Source organism: Drosophila eugracilis, unplaced genomic scaffold (genome assembly GCF_018153835.1).
Source record: "Drosophila eugracilis isolate 14026-0451.02 unplaced genomic scaffold, ASM1815383v1 contig_764, whole genome shotgun sequence".
Lineage (NCBI taxonomy): Eukaryota > Metazoa > Arthropoda > Insecta > Diptera > Drosophilidae > Drosophila > Drosophila eugracilis.
In genome coordinates this window covers 519,896-536,813 of record NW_024573661.1, presented here as the reverse complement: position 1 = coordinate 536,813, position 16,918 = coordinate 519,896, and the positions used below count along the sequence as shown (strand labels likewise).

The 16,918-nt window shown below is 40.0% G+C and overlaps 1 protein-coding gene across 1 annotated transcript in view; it reads left to right on the top strand.

Annotated features, from left to right (window-relative positions):
- LOC108106968 overlaps positions 1–15,033 on the top strand; it is a 64,752-nt gene extending 49,719 nt beyond the window's left edge. The window contains 5 exon segments of the mRNA XM_017214266.2: positions 5,939–6,023; positions 6,084–6,115; positions 6,117–6,296; positions 14,334–14,608; positions 14,685–15,033. Of these exon segments, the coding sequence (XP_017069755.2) occupies positions 5,939–6,023; positions 6,084–6,115; positions 6,117–6,296; positions 14,334–14,608; positions 14,685–14,820 (708 nt within the window). The 3' untranslated portion in view covers positions 14,821–15,033.
- The last annotated feature ends 1,885 nt before the right edge of the window (positions 15,034–16,918 follow it).

Below are 16,918 nucleotides of genomic sequence, written 5' to 3'. Positions count from 1 at the left end.
AATAATATGCGTAACTCTGCCACGCCCACGTACCGCCCATGCAGGGCATCCTGTCCGGCAGAAAGTTGGCAACACTGAAAATTCATTTTCGGTTTTTGGCCAAACTCCTTTCTCTCGCAGTTTGCGGTTTTTTCGGACACTGCTGACCAGGCCGAAACTTTCTGCGGTTCCTTTTTTTTATATTTTTCTCATTCGCCCAGAAGCAGACTTTAAACTTTGGCCCCGATTTCAATCCTTTTTTTTGGTCATTCTTGAATCCTTGGCGTTGCAGTTTGAAATTTGTTTAGCAAGCCGTTCATAAATTTGACACTTTTTGGCTGCATGTGAATCTCCCTCGACTCTCGGGCTTATGTGTCCTGGAAAAGCCCCAAGCCCTTTGGACATGTCCAGGTCGGAGTTTTCCGAGAAAGAGCAGGGAGAGGGGCCGGAAGAGGAACAGCAGATTGCAGGCAGTTGTTGGCAAGTATTTCTGTGGTTTTATCTCCATGCAAAGTAAACTTTTGGCGCCCGCTGCGGTTTTTTGCCGCTTTGAATTGCAAAATAGTTGGGTCCCGCTAAAAAGGGGCACCATGGGGTTAAGGCCTTCTTCGGCTGGCCTGAGCCTTAATGTTGTCCCGGATTGTTGAGGTTTTCTTTGAATGCTGGCTAATTAATGGGAGTTTCGAGTGCTGTCTGCTCAAGTTTCTGTTTCTCTAAAGTTATTCCTTTGAATTAAAATAAAATTAATTTTATTTTTTTGATTCGAATTTCCATATAAATGCTAATGAACATGTTATGCATGTCTGACATATCTTCAGTTCATTTCGAAGGGATCCATCGACTGACAGCTGTCAGAAGCCTGTAATTCGGGTTCTTCCTCTTCCCTGATTCTCTTTAGGTATCCACTTTTGTTACCCCCTTGTTAGCCCCCTTTGTTACCAATTTGACTGCCCCAAAACAAACATTCCTGTCAGTCAAACAGACAGATAGACATCCAAGCGAGCAAGTGAAAGTCCGCTTCGTCCGTTGGACGGACCCCTCGATTCTCCTCTTTAACTTTCTGCACCTTCGCACACTCCCCTCTCTCTCCCCTTTGCTCACCCACAAAGGCGCATTAAATTGTAGGCGTGGTCCGGGACTGAAGGGCTGTGTGTCCATTGTTGAATGAGGTGAGGTCAGCATGTGGATCCCTGGCCGAGGGTCAGTTACAACCCAATGGCAGGCAGCAAGGTGCGGCAAACTTCATTTGAACATGGGGGAAAATGAGGGCAAGGGGCGTTGATAATCAAGGGGAGTGGCAGGGGGAAGGGGTGGGTGCCAGCAGCAGCTGCATTGCAATGCAGGTTGTGATGCTGAACAAAAGGGCCACCTTGTTGTTGCTGCCTGCTGCTGCAGCTGACAAGCAAACCGACGGGGAGACAGGTAGACCAGGCCACCACCCCATCCCCTCTTCCTCTCCATTGACCTTCTGCCCACATAGTCATGTGTGTGGGCGTGGTCAGCATTAACATGCTTAATGGCATGGACGCAGGGTTAAAGCAACGCACATGGGAGGAAAGAGAGTGAGGTAGTAATAAATGCCATTTAATAATTAATATAAAACTTTTTGAAATAAAATAAATGCGTGAAAGGAATACAAACTGATGTTCTAGGGGAGAACCTTTAAGCTATATTCCCTTATCAAATAGCGATAAGGAGGGTTTATATCTTACTGAATCCAAGTTAAGATATTCAAAAAAAAGTATAAAACTCATATAACTTGTTGGAACTTATTAGTTCGACATATCAAAGAAAAGCAAAGTAAATTTAGCTTTAAGAATAACACTTCTAGTATTCCATAAACTTTCATGTGAGATACCAAAAACTTCATAGCAAGCTCCTTCACTCCTTCACTTCATCCTTTCATGTGAGATACCAAAAACTTCATAGCAAGCTCCTTCAGTTAACTGCACAACTCTCTGTCAGCGTATGAAAGCTCTGCCAAAATGGCCAAAATAATAAACGAATGTGCAACCGAATATACATATGTAAAATATATCCCCCTCTAGGGTCACATGCTCGATGCAAACGATTCAAGGCCCCAAAGATGAGAGGTGGCGCTGTTAAAGGTTGCCAACGTTCAGTCGGTTTATCATTTATAATTCATTCGCCGTTGGCCTTAAAGGACTTTAAGCTGCCTTTTTCGCAGCACAGTCGGCTTGTTGGATTTTATGAGTATTGCTGCTGCTGCTGCTGTTGCTGTTGCTGAATGAAAAATAAGGCACCTGGGAAATTTGCGTAAATGCCGAGTCAGGCTCAACATAAATAAGGTTAAAATCATGTATAAAGCAAATTACACACGTGGAAGGAAATGTGAGAAATGTTTTAATTAAATTATGAATGATCAAAGAGACCGCAAATTGTATAAAGTAAAATAAAGCGAGCAATATCTTTTCTTAGAAATCGTATTGAAATGTTACTTAAAACCATCGCCATTCGGCCATTTAATTTATGCCGCACAAGTTTTCATATTTGGGGGCAATATTTATGGTGGAAAGCCATAATAGCTGCCAAATGCATATTAACCGCACCAAACTCGGCCACCAACTGAGCCACATATTTGCAACGCAGAAGCCACACCGCAAAAGAGACGGCAGCACTCAGTTGGAAAGAGAGCGAGAGCGGCAGAGATTGCAGCCGAAGCTGGGCGAAATATGTGCATTCATAATAAAAATTTATGAGCGCAGCCTGAAAAGAAAATTTGCCAGAAGTTGTGTGCGAGAAAAAGAAGCAAACAAGAAGGCAGTTAGCCAGAGAGAAAGAGAGCAATGAAAAGAAAGAGACAGAGAGCAGACAGAAGTTGAAGCAAATTGCTTCGTAAAAACATCAACTTCATTGCCATTATAAAGTTCAACAAATACGATTTATATGCAACAAAACGCATCAAGACAAATGCAGGTAAAAGTCAGCTGAAAGAGAAGGCTACCTAACAGAGGGAAAGAGATGGCAGGCTGCATACAATGAGTAAACAACAATTACCAAAGTTAACCAAAACATTTTTGCGAGTGTATATACCCGTACGGGTGCAGTTTTCCCCCTCAAAAAAACAAACTTTTCAATGCAAAACTTTTCTTTACGCTTTTGAGTTCAAATCGCTTTCTATCTGGCTAACTTTTATACGGTTTTTCTATGCAAATAAATTTGAAAATAATTCCGACCGTCACACGCGGCGTATGCGCAATTTGACATAAACACCCCCGAAAGTATGCAGCGCGAATGGCGAAGGAAAATTCATTTCAAACATTTTTCAAATCACTCCAAACTGGAATTTTCATATTGTCTGCACCTTTCCACACCCACTTTTCCACCTTTTCACATTCACCGACTCAATTTTGCATGCGGCTAATAAATAAAAGCATTCAACTTTGACATGATATCAAGGATACTTCTTCTGCTCCAATTTGCGATACTACACTGGGAGAAACGGCAGCTGAAAAGATATCTTTCTCTACCTTGCTTTTCACTAGTTAGTAAAACTCCATACTCCCCGATCCCTGAATTCTCTCCGTGCATCCGTGTCGCCTCCACTCTTTCCATCAGAATGCCACTCGACTGTGGAATGGAATATGACAAACGGCAGCAGACGGAGCAAGCCAGACAGGCATGGCCTGGGAATCATGGGGGTATCCCCACGGAGGCAGCAATATTTCAGCACTCAACTCGACAGCCAAGTGGCCTGCTGGCGAGGGAGAACAAGGGGTGGTGCAAAGAAAAAGGGGGGAAAGGAAAAGCTCTCCTAGAGGGGCGTTTGAGTTTTTAATAAGCAGCCAGCACGGCGTCAAATGCCAGAAGTTTGATGAAAGTGAAGGCAGCCTGTCGGGGGATCCCCTTACGCCATATCTCCGGCTCGCTGCCATTGCAGTTTTCAAAATTGAATAAAGTTGACAAACGAGCAGAGACCCGAAAGGTGATAAATTCTCAGCCAGACTGAAGTGTCGCCAGAAGTTGGGCGGAAAAGTGGGGGCAGTCCAGGAGCAAAGGGAAGCTGGAAAAACACAAATTTAATTGCAATGCACCAGGCTTTGATGGAGGGAAAATCGGAAAATATACGGGTCAAGCGAAATCATTTTTGCAACTGCAATTTGACAAATGAGATAAAAATTATGCTGGTAGTGCACTTGGGCTGTTGGAAAGCTGTTGCTACAGATTTTCCAAGTGTTTTTATATTTATTATCCCACCCGTAATGGGATTTTTTCGGTTTTTAAAAAGATTTCGTTTTATATTAATGGTAAGATTTGAGACTTTATTTCTTTAAAAGTTTTTCCTAGAATGTTTTCCCTTTTTATTCCCATTTTAGATTAACATTTAAGATGGTTTCTGTATTATTTATCCAAAGTTGTCTGAAGAGGCTGAATGATGAATGGCTTTCTTCTCTCAGGGACTCAGCAATAGCATTTCAATCAACTTGCATTAACGCCTAACGCTGCCCAATGAGCAGATGGGAATCTAAGCCTACCTGGCCGTAAACCAAAGGCCAAGAGGCCATGGACTTGGGCATTAGCGCCACATTCTTGACAGGCTTTCCGAAACCCCTCTTCACCCCCTAAGGTATTGGAAAACAACAACAATAAGAGAGCCTCATTCATAAGCCTCCAAGGTTAAACCGCTAAAAATCATTGACCAATATCAAAGAGCCATTGTTTTCGGCCAAAAGCAAATGGACCAGAAATGCTAAGCCCCCAAATGAAAATGAGAATGGGCCTGGGTGTGGGCCTGGGCCTGGACACAATACAACGCACAAATGCCAAAGACGAAGATTTATGCCAATTGGTCTTGAGCACCTTGTAGCCAAACATATACTCTATATAGTATATATATATATCCTCAATGTGTGACTAATGAACAGACCCTCCGACTCCAGAACGCTGGCCTTTTATTTAGCCATTTGGCCCACCCACATTTGGACAATTTACGATTTTTCGCTCTTACCAACACTGACCATATATCTTTGTATATTTATGTATATACAATACTTTTTTTTTTTTTTTGTGTATATGTGCAAGAGCTATGGCCGCAGCCAGCTCATTAATTTCGCTTAACTTCACAAATTGCCAATTGTGCGCATTGGTCAACATTTTTACTTCTTTCCGTCTCGCTTCCAGTTCGTGGTTGACTGGGCCTGGTTTTTTGGGTTCTGGTTCTCGCTATGGCCATGGACCAGGTTGATTTTCTGCTTTTTTCCCAGAGCATTGCTATATGTCCATGTCCATGTCCATGTCGACAATTTCTTCTCTATTGTTCTCGCAGTCGTATTTATTGCCTTGAATGCCAATTTGTTTCATGTGCCCATTGTTCTGCGCTTTTGGGTGAAGGTAGTGAGATTTTGTGAAGTATGTTTTGGGTTTGAGTTTTGAAAATAACATTTTTTTAAGAATTTTTAGTTTGGTTTTCCTCAAACAGAAGCTTTTAAATGGCCAGTTTCAGCTTTTTCCGTAACAGAAACTTTTAAAAGTTTTTATAATTACTGATCAAAGTATAGGGTATTCTGTTGTCATCTGAGTATAAAAACTATTATTGCCATTCCTGTTGCTACTGTTGATATTTCTGTTGCCTTCTGCGCCGTCTGCCTGCACATGAATTCTTAGTTTATGAACTTCAGCTGGCCCCACATTTCGCTTGGTACCAACTTCTCGTTAATGTTACACTGGCATGTTACCTCAATCTGTGTTTGGCTTCTTTTCCTTTACTTTTGGCCTCTCTATGGACAATAAAAATGGTGACAAATTGTCATCACACGGCACAAATGGGGGCTTTATTAATGCGAGCGACTTTTATGGCAGGGGCCCCGGTGGCGTATGCGTAATGTGAGTGATGATATGAGGGCTAGGCAGAAATGGGGGAATGAACATGAAAATGAACACAAAACCAAGCCATCAATCAGCATTAGTAAAGAATACCCAATCTTGTTTTCCATTCCAGGATGTGAAAAACACTTTGCACGGCAACTATATCAATGGACGTAGCCAGAAGAGGGAGGACTTTCTAAGGCACAAGAAATATAGAGGTAATGGAAACTATTTTAGCCAACCATCAATAGCTAACCTGTTACTCTTTTACCTTTTAGCTCTCGCCCACGCCCACATGAACCAGGTGCTGAAAGGAGGCCACCTGCCGGATTCCCCAGAAACGTTGTCTGCTTGTCCAGCACGATCCATCGAAGATCTACACGCCCCACTGCACCATCCTGCACCGCTGCAGCGAGGACAGTGGCTGCTGTCCGAGTAGAAGCCAGATATGCGCCGCCAAGAGCACCCACAACGTTGAGCTGTATTTCTTTGTGAGTACATTAGAAAGCTGATAGGGTTTAGGGTTATTAAGACTAAGAAATTTGTATTTTGGATAAATGTTCCTTATTTTTCAAATATATTATACATGGGTTCGACCATTTTACACTCTGCTAGCTAAGCCAAGCTTAGGCAATCTTAAAATTTGATCGATTATGGTAATCCGGATTATCTAGAAGGCCAAACTAAGATAGTGTAAAATGAAACTTTATTTAGTTTGGAACTAATTTTAGTGATATTCCGAATAATAATCAGAAACTTAAAAACCAATTTATTATTCCGTGGCCCACGGAAGATTTGCGTTTTAAAATCGCTATAAGTCATATAAATATTTCCCAATTTTCCAATCGAGCGTAAACTCAACCATTTCGTAAACCGCAAACCTCTTACTAAATATCTTACACGTTGACATTCGATATTCAAAAATATCGATAGTTTAACAAGTAAACGCTGCATAGGCCACCCTGTACTTTTAAGAAGTTAAGAATTAGAAACACCCTGTTTAGGATCTTCCCTTGTCCAAATAAAAAAGTCTGTTTCCGTTTATTTTCAAGGATGAAAATCATTTAACTTTTTTCAAATACAGAGCACTTATTAGCTTTTCATTGACTCCCTTTATTAAGCCACGCCCTTGTCTCTCTAAATAATTTCCATTTAAAAACTGCGCTTGGGTGCAGCAAAAGCAACAAAAAAAACAACAAAAGCAACACCAAAAACAACAACAGTAATAACCAAAACAAATGAAAAGCGATTTTCATTCTGACATGAACTGCGCTCATTGTGTTCGCGGATTAAGGTTTCTGAAAGCGAGCGTGTGTGTGCTTTTTGCTCGCGTTTTGTGACTTTTAAGTACCTATTCTCTGACTCTGTCTCACTGTATGCTTCCGTCTCTCTCAGTTTTGTGATCCTACCTTCGGCGGTAATTGAGGTTGTTGTTGATTTTTTGTATAGTTGTTGCCGTTGTGGGCGTAGGTCATGCTTGAGGGCGCCATATTGCAACATAATTATATCGTTTCACCTTTATTTTCATTTTCATTTTCATTTTGTTTTTGTTTTTTACCTCTCCAAAGCACTTCTTTTTCCAACGTGGGCCCTCGGCTGAAATGACTTTTTAATGACGCAATGATAATTCAATTTGTTTGGTGATTTATGCCTCATGATATGATTATTGTTGCTCGATGCCACTGCCTCGGCTGTCATTGTTCTTGCTGTCTTTTTGTTACGTAACGAGCTTTCGATACTATGTGGAAATCGAGAATGTAATTAAGCATTTGAGGGAGGAAACGCATTTTGCTTAATTTTAATATGGCTCAGATTGGACTGCTGGCCATGTGATGGATGGCTGCTAATTAAAGATCGGGCAAATGTGGATTGGCTTAATAGAATTTACTGGTTGCGGAAAATGCCTAACTAAAGGGGAAAAATATAGATTAAATATTTAAGAATTCTATAAAAATTGACATGCTTAAAAGAGTTACGATAAAATATTCTTAAACCTTCTTGAATTCTTATGGAAATATTGAATAATCTTAGAGGACTGTTTGCTTTTCTAACAGTAAAAATAGTCTCAGCCTCTATTTGCTTAGTTTTCCATTATAAGTGACTTTGTAGGCGGTCGATTTTCCTTCTCCTTTTCCTCCTACTTTTCTCAGAACTTTTATAAATTTCGGTTTTTGCAGCTGCAACTTTTTTTTATAAGGGACCTTCCTCGGCAGGCAGAAACTATGAAGCTCCTTGGATGGCTTTTAATTTTCAAATATTTATGCTGCGCTTGCCGCAAAAAGTTTCCACTTGCAAGATTTATGCTTACACACACTCTGAGACAGTAGGATACCCAAAGTCTGAAGCAGACACAACCGCAGAATGCTCAAGAGCAAGACAAACACGCCCACACACGAGTCATCTTATAGGGAAAAAGGGCTGGGCAGGAGTCAAGTTAACTCGCCCCTCTTAATTATCCAATAAAACTTGCGAGCAAAACCACACAAATTATTGTAGGGCAATTTAACATTTTCGGCACTCAAGCAAAAACCCATAAGATGCTCTTGATAGATAAGCGAAAGGGAGAGGGCTTTTAAGATTAATGGGAAAGCTATCTTGTGGAAAACCTGGCCAATAAAGTCTTAAGAAATTTGAAGTTTAATATGTTCAAAAGATTAGGGAGTTACTAAGGAAGTTATGGGTGAGTTTAATATGCGGTTGTTTAAGGCCAATGTAACACGGAGTATTACCTTCTTTTGGGAAATCTCCTACAAAAAGAAAAAACATTTATTTTCCTACATTCTTGATGTAGTAAGCCGGCTTTAAGGCCAGTTTTAATATGCAAATAGTTCCAGGGGAAAATCCCCAACATAAATTTGTTCTTTTTTGGCAGGAACAAACTTCATGACATGCTCAGTGGAATCAGCCGGCAGCATAGTGTATGGCCCCAAGGAACTCTTGTGTCCATCATTGTTGGCTTCTCGCCCTCCCATTTCCTCTCTATTTTCACACACTTTTCCCTCAGTTTTCCCTCCTTGAGCCATCCTTCAAGTAGGGCACAAAAAATGTTTCTGGCCAGGGGAAAAACAGGAAACTGAAGCTGAAGCTGAAGCTATGTGTTCAAAGCTGTTGGTAGCACTAAAGCTTAAAAACACATATATGTTAGCATGAAAAAAAAGAATATCAGCCACTAAAAATGAAGAAGAAGAAGAAGAAAAAGAACAGGAAGAAGAAGCAGGACAGTCTGCAGATGAGGCAGGCAGCTTGAAGAGAATCTGCCAGGAGGGAGCAACTCAGCGGTTTGTCATTGAGAGGTGTCAAGTGGCAGGCAAACACACGCAGAGACACACACATACACAGCTGGAGAGCTGCAAAGGAGGTGCTGCACTGAGAGAAAATATGAAGATATCAGGGATTTAAATAAATAATTTATATAGTTTTTTTATAAGTAAAGTACACTAATGTAAAAAGAAGATGCGGCTTGTTTTCACAAAGTTAGAGCTAAGAAACGGCAAAAAAGCCGGCCTCTCTGCTGTCACCCGACGTATACGTTATTTTGGGCGCAAAAAAAATCAGTTTTCTGGCCATAACACAGCCAAAAATGGCCCAAACTAGGAATGTAATACCTCGTAGGGTTCGTAACTTGATTGCCATGATTCCCAATTGGTTTGCATGCAAATCTGGGAAACTTCATTTTTGGCCCATTTTTGAAAATTTTGATGATGGTACCCCTTATCAAAAATGCGAAATTTGGGCCAAAATTGACTTTCCCAAAATCGAAAAACCAGTGATAGGGGTGGTTAGTATTGGTCGTTAGCAGCACAAAACAGTAGTTCTTTTGGCTGTGCGTCTTGTATTGACCGAGATAGAGCTAAAAACCCGAAAATATATTGCAAATTTCTGTTAAAAATGGGTTTCCCGATTTTTTACTCCTTAAATTAGAGCTCGCATCAAAAAATCAGAGCAATAATGATAAAAGTTTTAAGCTTCGGTAGTTAGCTGCACAAAACAGTCATTGTTTCAGCTGTACGGCTTGTTTTGACAAAGTTAGAGCTAAAAAACCGCAACAAATATTGAATTTTGATTTCTTATCTATACACCCTTAGTCGTAAGCACAATGTATTCCTCTCCCTTACTCTTCCATAATGATAAACACTGTGTGTCCTGTTCGTACGATCAGCCAATGTCTAGGATAGAGTAAGATAGAGAACTAACGAACAGTTCGTTTTCGACCATAGCTGTGGTGCACAGAAGAGAACAGAACGTACATTAAGACGCCTACAACTTGCTGCTTTTTCTTCTCTGTGTAGAAAGTGGATATATAGGCGGAGGTGTGGGTGAGCTAAGGAGCGATAACCAGGCTGAGGATGCAACCAACAACAGCAGCAGCACGATAAAAAAAGCGTAAACATTTTAACAAAACATAATTTATGTTGCGCAAATTTTGCATTCGGTTGAAGGTTTCTGGGAGGGAAAGGAAGGGTCTGTGGAGTGGGTTATTCAGCATTCTGCATTCTGCCAGTCTGTAAAGGGCAATGGCCTTACCTCCCTCCCTCCCTCTGCCAGACCCTACCAAAACACACCATAACAAACTCCGGCACATGTTGTAAGCATTGTGAGATTTATGAGGCGGTCTCCTCTCCTTTCTTCGCCTCCTGGATTCTCTTTTTTCGGGTTCAATGGCCTCCACTTTCACCCAAGTCGCAAAAGGAGCATGGATGGGGGTGGCAGAGGAGTCGGTGGCTAGAAGAGCCAAGGCAGAAATCAAAGGCCTCCTCTAAACGTGAAAGCCAACGCCCACGAGCAGCAATAATAAAAACACACACATACACCAGGCCAAACTTTTGCTTGTTTAGCAAACCAAAGCCAAAGTAAAAGTCAATTGGCTGACAGGCAAATGGCCAACTCCATGGCCAACTTCATATACCCGACATCTATGTGTGGAAGTCCTCAGTACGATAAAAAATAATTACTTACTTTTTCAAGTAAGAAGGATCCTATATAATGATATCAAAATATTACTGAGGAAAGTAGATCAATCTTGTCAAATTATTCATTTTAATTACTTTGATTTTAGAATTAAGTTTTTAATATTCCTTTAGCCACATTCCACTTAGATCCTCCCCCGTTTTTTTCTCTGCATAAACATCCATATACCCAGCCAAACTGAACTTGGTTGATTTAATTAATTTGCCACAAAATGTGGCCAGCTCAAGGCGAGTGCATAATAAGCTGGGGATGAGTTAAACTGCAAGCGGGCAAAGCCCGGTTATGGAGTAAAAATGGTGGATTTTGAAAATGTTTGAAAGTTTTCGTGGTGAAAGTGTGAAAGGACCCCAAGCTCGTGTCACTTCCTTTTCCAGTTTTCGAACTGCGTAATGCAATTTCGCCAAACTCAAATCCCCTAGCCATGCCGCGAGACATCCACGTGTGCACAAGGCGGGGGATTTGGCTGCAAAAGGCGGTGGAAAATGCAAATTGCTGGCACGTAAACAGGTGGAAACAGGTGCATGAGGTAAGCAGCAGTATCCCACACAGCAGTTAGGGAAAAGCTTCTCTAATGCCGCGCTGATGTGAGCGCCATAAAATACATGAGAAATGCTCTGAACCGCAGCTACATTGGATTGGGGTATCCCACCACAGATGGGTTTTCTAACAGCTTTTGAAATCCTTCAACATGTTCCTTTGTTTTCTTTTTAGTATTTTTAAAGGTAAAAGGGTCTTAAAGATAATACCAATTTGTATCGGGCATTAAGAACCTTATAATCTTTCTGTGTAACCCTAACACCTTCCTATCGAGAATCTAACTACCCCTTGATGACTCCCTGGTTGCTGAAACTTTACTTGCAACGTTGATGACAGTTGCAAGTTCTGCATTCTTTGGATTTATGCAAAACTAACATGTTGGGGAGATGGGAAGCTGAAACAAGAAATGCCATGGGTTGCTGAAACTGCATAAACTTCTTACATATTTGCAGAAGTTCTTAACTTTAAAAATGCATGGGCCAAAGTTTGAAGTTCGCTAAGAAAATAAATTAATTTTGTTTAAATGAAAAGGCATTGTTTCGCTAACAGGAAGCATGGAAGTAAAAAGGATATTCTTAGCTGATATACAAATTTATAAAACCTTTAAACTTATGAAAGATATTCGAAATAAGCAATTTAATAAAACTTCTGATAGCTGAATCTTAAGTGCTTCTGAACTGTAACTACAACAAATTTTGCAAACAATATAACAAAGAGCACTTTGATAGACACTCTCAAGCCCAGAAACTAGCAATTCAGGTGAATTTTTGAAACAATTTTTAGGCAAACATTGATTTTAAATTCCTCCCCAAAAGTAGGCAACTAAGGTCCTAGGCAACTAAGTCCTAGCAAATACTTCGTTTGGCCTTCTTTTCGTCTCAATTAAGTTCTCGTCTTGTTCCATTGTACTTGTTTTGAGTCCAAACAACAGCTCAGGAAGCCTCTGAAAAATGCTTGAAAATTTCAGAAAAACATTTTATGCTTACACGCCACTGGGCTGGCTTAATCGCACTTTTCTGCAATTCCCATCTCCAAGCGCCTCCCTCTCGGAAAATCCCTGGCAAACCGAGCAATAACTGACTAATTGCTCGGGTCACCAGCACATGGACACTGAAGCACACACACGCATATTCTTGAGAGAAACAGTGGGAAAAGGGGTTTATGAATGCATTTTCATGCATAAAGCCCCAACCTCAATCAGGGAGGCCATCTTGGAAGGTAACCCAACCACCTGCCACCCCCGCCCAAGGCACTCATAAACAATACAGCCCAATGCACTTGCATAAAAATTGATAGGTTTTTAAGTTATATTTTATTTCAGAAGTTTACAAAATTAAATTATTTACCTAGATAACTGATAACTATACTCTTACAAGCCACATTTTGATATGCTAGATAACGATTTTTAAGAAAATTCTTCCATTTCTATAAAAAAATGCATAAATTACTAAAAAAAACTCTTTTTGTTTCCCAGTGTATAGGCTGAGATTTGCATATTTAGTGAGCAGGAGAAACAGAAGAAGCACTTTAGTGCAATTTTTTGCACAATTGTGGTTTGGGCAAAGTAAAGTAACAACACCAGCACTTGGCACTTCCGTTTCCGGCAATTATTGTTGCTTTCTGTTAGGAGAAGTGGGCGCACTTCTCAAGGAATTCCGTGCCCTTCTCACTCTCTGAACACAAAAAAAAAAAAAAACAGCACAAAACTTTCAGGGCGGGAAAGAAAACTTTTTCAATTCACTGCAGGTTGAGTTGCATTTCCATAAGCACTTCCATTTGCCAAAGCCACACCGCAAGCCCGAAAAACCACACAACACGAACCGCAGCGAACCCAGCTGAAAACTCAATTTGAAGCATTTTTCATAAATACCTGAAACGAGCAAATGAATTTTCCCTTTTTTGTGCTTTGTCAACTTATTGGGTTTGTTAGTTCTTTCTGCCTTGATGCGTCCAATCAAAATCCAAATGCTTCGCAGCACTCCCCATTTTCTCAATAATTTTTTTGGACATTTTCCTTGTTGTTTGCTTTGGCAATTTTCCTCCTTTTCCTTGCGCAACTAAGATCTCTGCACTGGATGAGTGGCCAGGGCTTGATTAATGGCCAACTTGTTATTTTAATTAAACGAATCCAACTTAATTTATGCAATTCATACGCATTTCATCATTTTGCACTTGTCATGCAACCAGACTTACAATTTCGGGTACAACGGGGGGAGGTGAAATGTGGACCACAGACCAGCCACCAGGTTGGCGAGACCGGGGGGGCGGTGGAGTGGACCACGGGACCAATCCAATCCCAAGCCCAAGCAGCTGTAGAAGTTTTGTGGTCTGTTAATGGCTCTTGACCAGTGGCGTCTGACCGCATAAAAAGGGGTTTCCCTAGATAGAGCTCTTAATAAAGCCATTTAATATGTTTATTTTAAATTTTATTGCAGGTCGTTTATTATAGCAAATAGGCAGTTTTTTGCAAACGAAAATTATCAATCAAAAGATGTTGATAAAACGAGTATCTCTCAATTTTTAAGCACTTTAAGCATATTTTAAGTTATAATTCTGGCCTTAATATATGCAGAACTGATAAGGCTTAGACTTTATTCCTAAGAAATAGTCGTATTAGATATCAAAATCCCCTTCGAAACATTTGAAACAGTAATCACCTAAGCCGCTGCCGCTGCTCTGACAACTGACAACTCATTTAAGAATTACAAGAGCTGTGGCAATAACCGAGCGACAACGAGCCAAGGCAACAATGACAACAAGTTTGATGAGCAGTCAGCTTAGGAAACTGTCAACTCCCAGCTGCCAGCTAAGAAGATATACAGATACGCTTGTAGTTTATGTGCTATATGCTCTGCTTGGCAGCACGTCATGGAGTTCGGGGGTCAATTATGCCAGCTCCGTATGCAAATAGTTATCTGGCATAATTAAGCAAATGGGAATGGGAATGTGAATGTGAATCAGGCTGGGGATGATAAGCTTATGGCATTTAATTAAGGATTTATCCATTTTCCAATTTCCCGCAGGTGAAGAGCAGCAGGCATCGAAGCGACATCGAGAAGCGAACCTTTGTAAACCACACGGAATGCCATTGCATTGAAAGATCGACCTATAACGAAGACCTGGCCATGGCCAACAATGTCCAGTCATTGGTACTGGCTGCCGCAGAGAGATGCACGTGTCCAAAGACCTTTGAGATATTCGTAAAGGACGACCAGTGTCGGTGCGACTGCAGTTCCGGGAACATCAGCTGCGAATGGCTAAAGAATGGCAAGGAGCACTTCGACATGGCGGATCGCAAGTGAGTGGAACATCATTATTAACCCTAACTTTTGCCAATCCCAATCTTGACTTTCTCCTATTCCCCCAAAAAACAGATGCATAAAATATGGTTTCTGCAAGACGCCCACCTGCACTTATGGTGACTACAAGAAGGAGGAAGGTGGCTGTCCCACGGACTCGGATAAGCAGTACGAAGCAAACGGAACGAAAGCTGATAAGAGGGAAAACTAGGAAGGTTAACCTCTCCTGACAGGAGCACAGGCAAAACGAGAGACGTGAATTTAGTTGCATATCCTATACAAAACCATACGAAAGTAAAACGAAATGAAATCTATTTATACACTAGGTTGGGTCGATTAGAAGGAAGTTTTAGGTGTTCCTTAACAAATGAGAAGTCCAACATGGGCAAGTCTGCTCTAATGTTGATAGATCTGGCTGATAATCAAAAATTGGAGATGAAGCAATGTGTCAACTTTGTTTGAGTTTCCATCACCTTAGAATCAAAACTCAACTTCAAAAGATCAGTCAGCTCAGTTAAGATGTATCTTTTACTTCCTGAACAACCCACCCAGCCTTAGATACACATACTAATAATGTATATCAGTGGATTGTGTATTAGGTGTATTGAGACCACAACACTGTTTTTCCTCGATCCGATAGGCCATTTAAGATAGCAGCAACCGTCACTCGAGCAGATCGATAAACGAGTATTTAGCAAAAGGAAATAAGACTTTTTTTGCGCATGTTCTACTCAAAATGAAAAGCATATTAAACAATACGAACTGTAGCAATGTTCATAGATGTTTCAGTATCCAAGAACCACAAAGTAAGCCAGAATGATTAATGTGTATTTAATGCGTATGCTAAATGAAATTCCAAATATATAAATTGACTGCGTTTTTAGTTTTAATTGACTAATGTTATGTTATTTAATTATAATAAACACACGAAAACGAAAACAAATCATTAAACTTACAAATTACAAATTACAAATTACAAATTAAAATTAAATATATACATTACCTATATACGAGCCAATATATTATTCATGTTATTTTAAGCTAAGTTTTAACACAAATCAAACAAACCAATCCCCGGAAAATGCAAAACAAAATTACATTTTCATATTTAATTTCTAGTCAAATTTTAATTTAATCTTTTCTACGGCCACGAATGTTGTTTAATCGAATGTAAATTCCGCCATCGAAATCACTAGGACAAAAGGCATTTAAGCGGTTAACCACAACATATAGAAACTAATCCATAAATCTAGCGAGATAAATGTGTAAACGTAAACTAGCCCACAAACTCTCTCTCTCGCTTACTTCCTGCATTTGATAGTGACTAAACTAAACTTAGGATATCTTCGATTTTAAACAAAATTTCATCATCATTTTCATTTGCATCGTGCACAGGCTTAAGCTTAAGTTAAATACATAGTTCCCGCACCAAGCACTGTATATATATTTTAGATAAAACCTACATTTAAGCGGCACCCAATATAAATCCTCTTGGCACAAAATGATTACCGACAGAGAGAAGGAAATATTTCACGGATTGCATATCCCATTTGCATATTAATGACATTCGCCTGATGGCAATCGATGAGCTCAATTATTAATTTCAAACGGAATTTGGGGCTTTAATTATTGTGAATTTATTTACCATTTACCAATACCAATTACCATTTAGCCAGACACCAAAAGCCGTTTAATGACCTGTGCCTCGTTTCTATTTACCCTACGTTATTAGATGTCTGCCACATGATTTGTGGGCAATCAACTTGCTCAACGTAAAATATTTATTAAAGATAGCAAGCACTCCACTTTCGAAGAGGCATACGCATATATAGGAAAAGCAATCTCGATGCGACGTTGAATGTGACATGAATATTTCAATAAATCTGTGTAATTGTTAATAGAAGCTACCGCAAGATACCAAGCAGAATATACGAAAGATTACATTTCAAAATGATTTTATTTACAACTTTTAGCATAAATTTTAATGTATAAAAACGAATGTAAGCGTTAAGCTGAAAAACAAACCAATACTAATAAATGAAACATATTATTACTATGCAAAAATCCAAATAAATATGAAAGTGAACAAAAATATGAAAAAAAATGTATGATTTTCACTATCAAAGGTGGTTTCTGGAATGGCCCAAGTGTTGTTAATTAGCAGGCTGGAGCTAAAGGAATCGGCTTAACGAGCACAGCCCAGGGAAAGTCAGGCGGGGAAAGTGAAAAATGACACCTAATGAGTCTCTGCAAAAAGCAATGGTAATTATTGGCTCAAAAGACATTCAAATATTTATTTATTGGCAAAG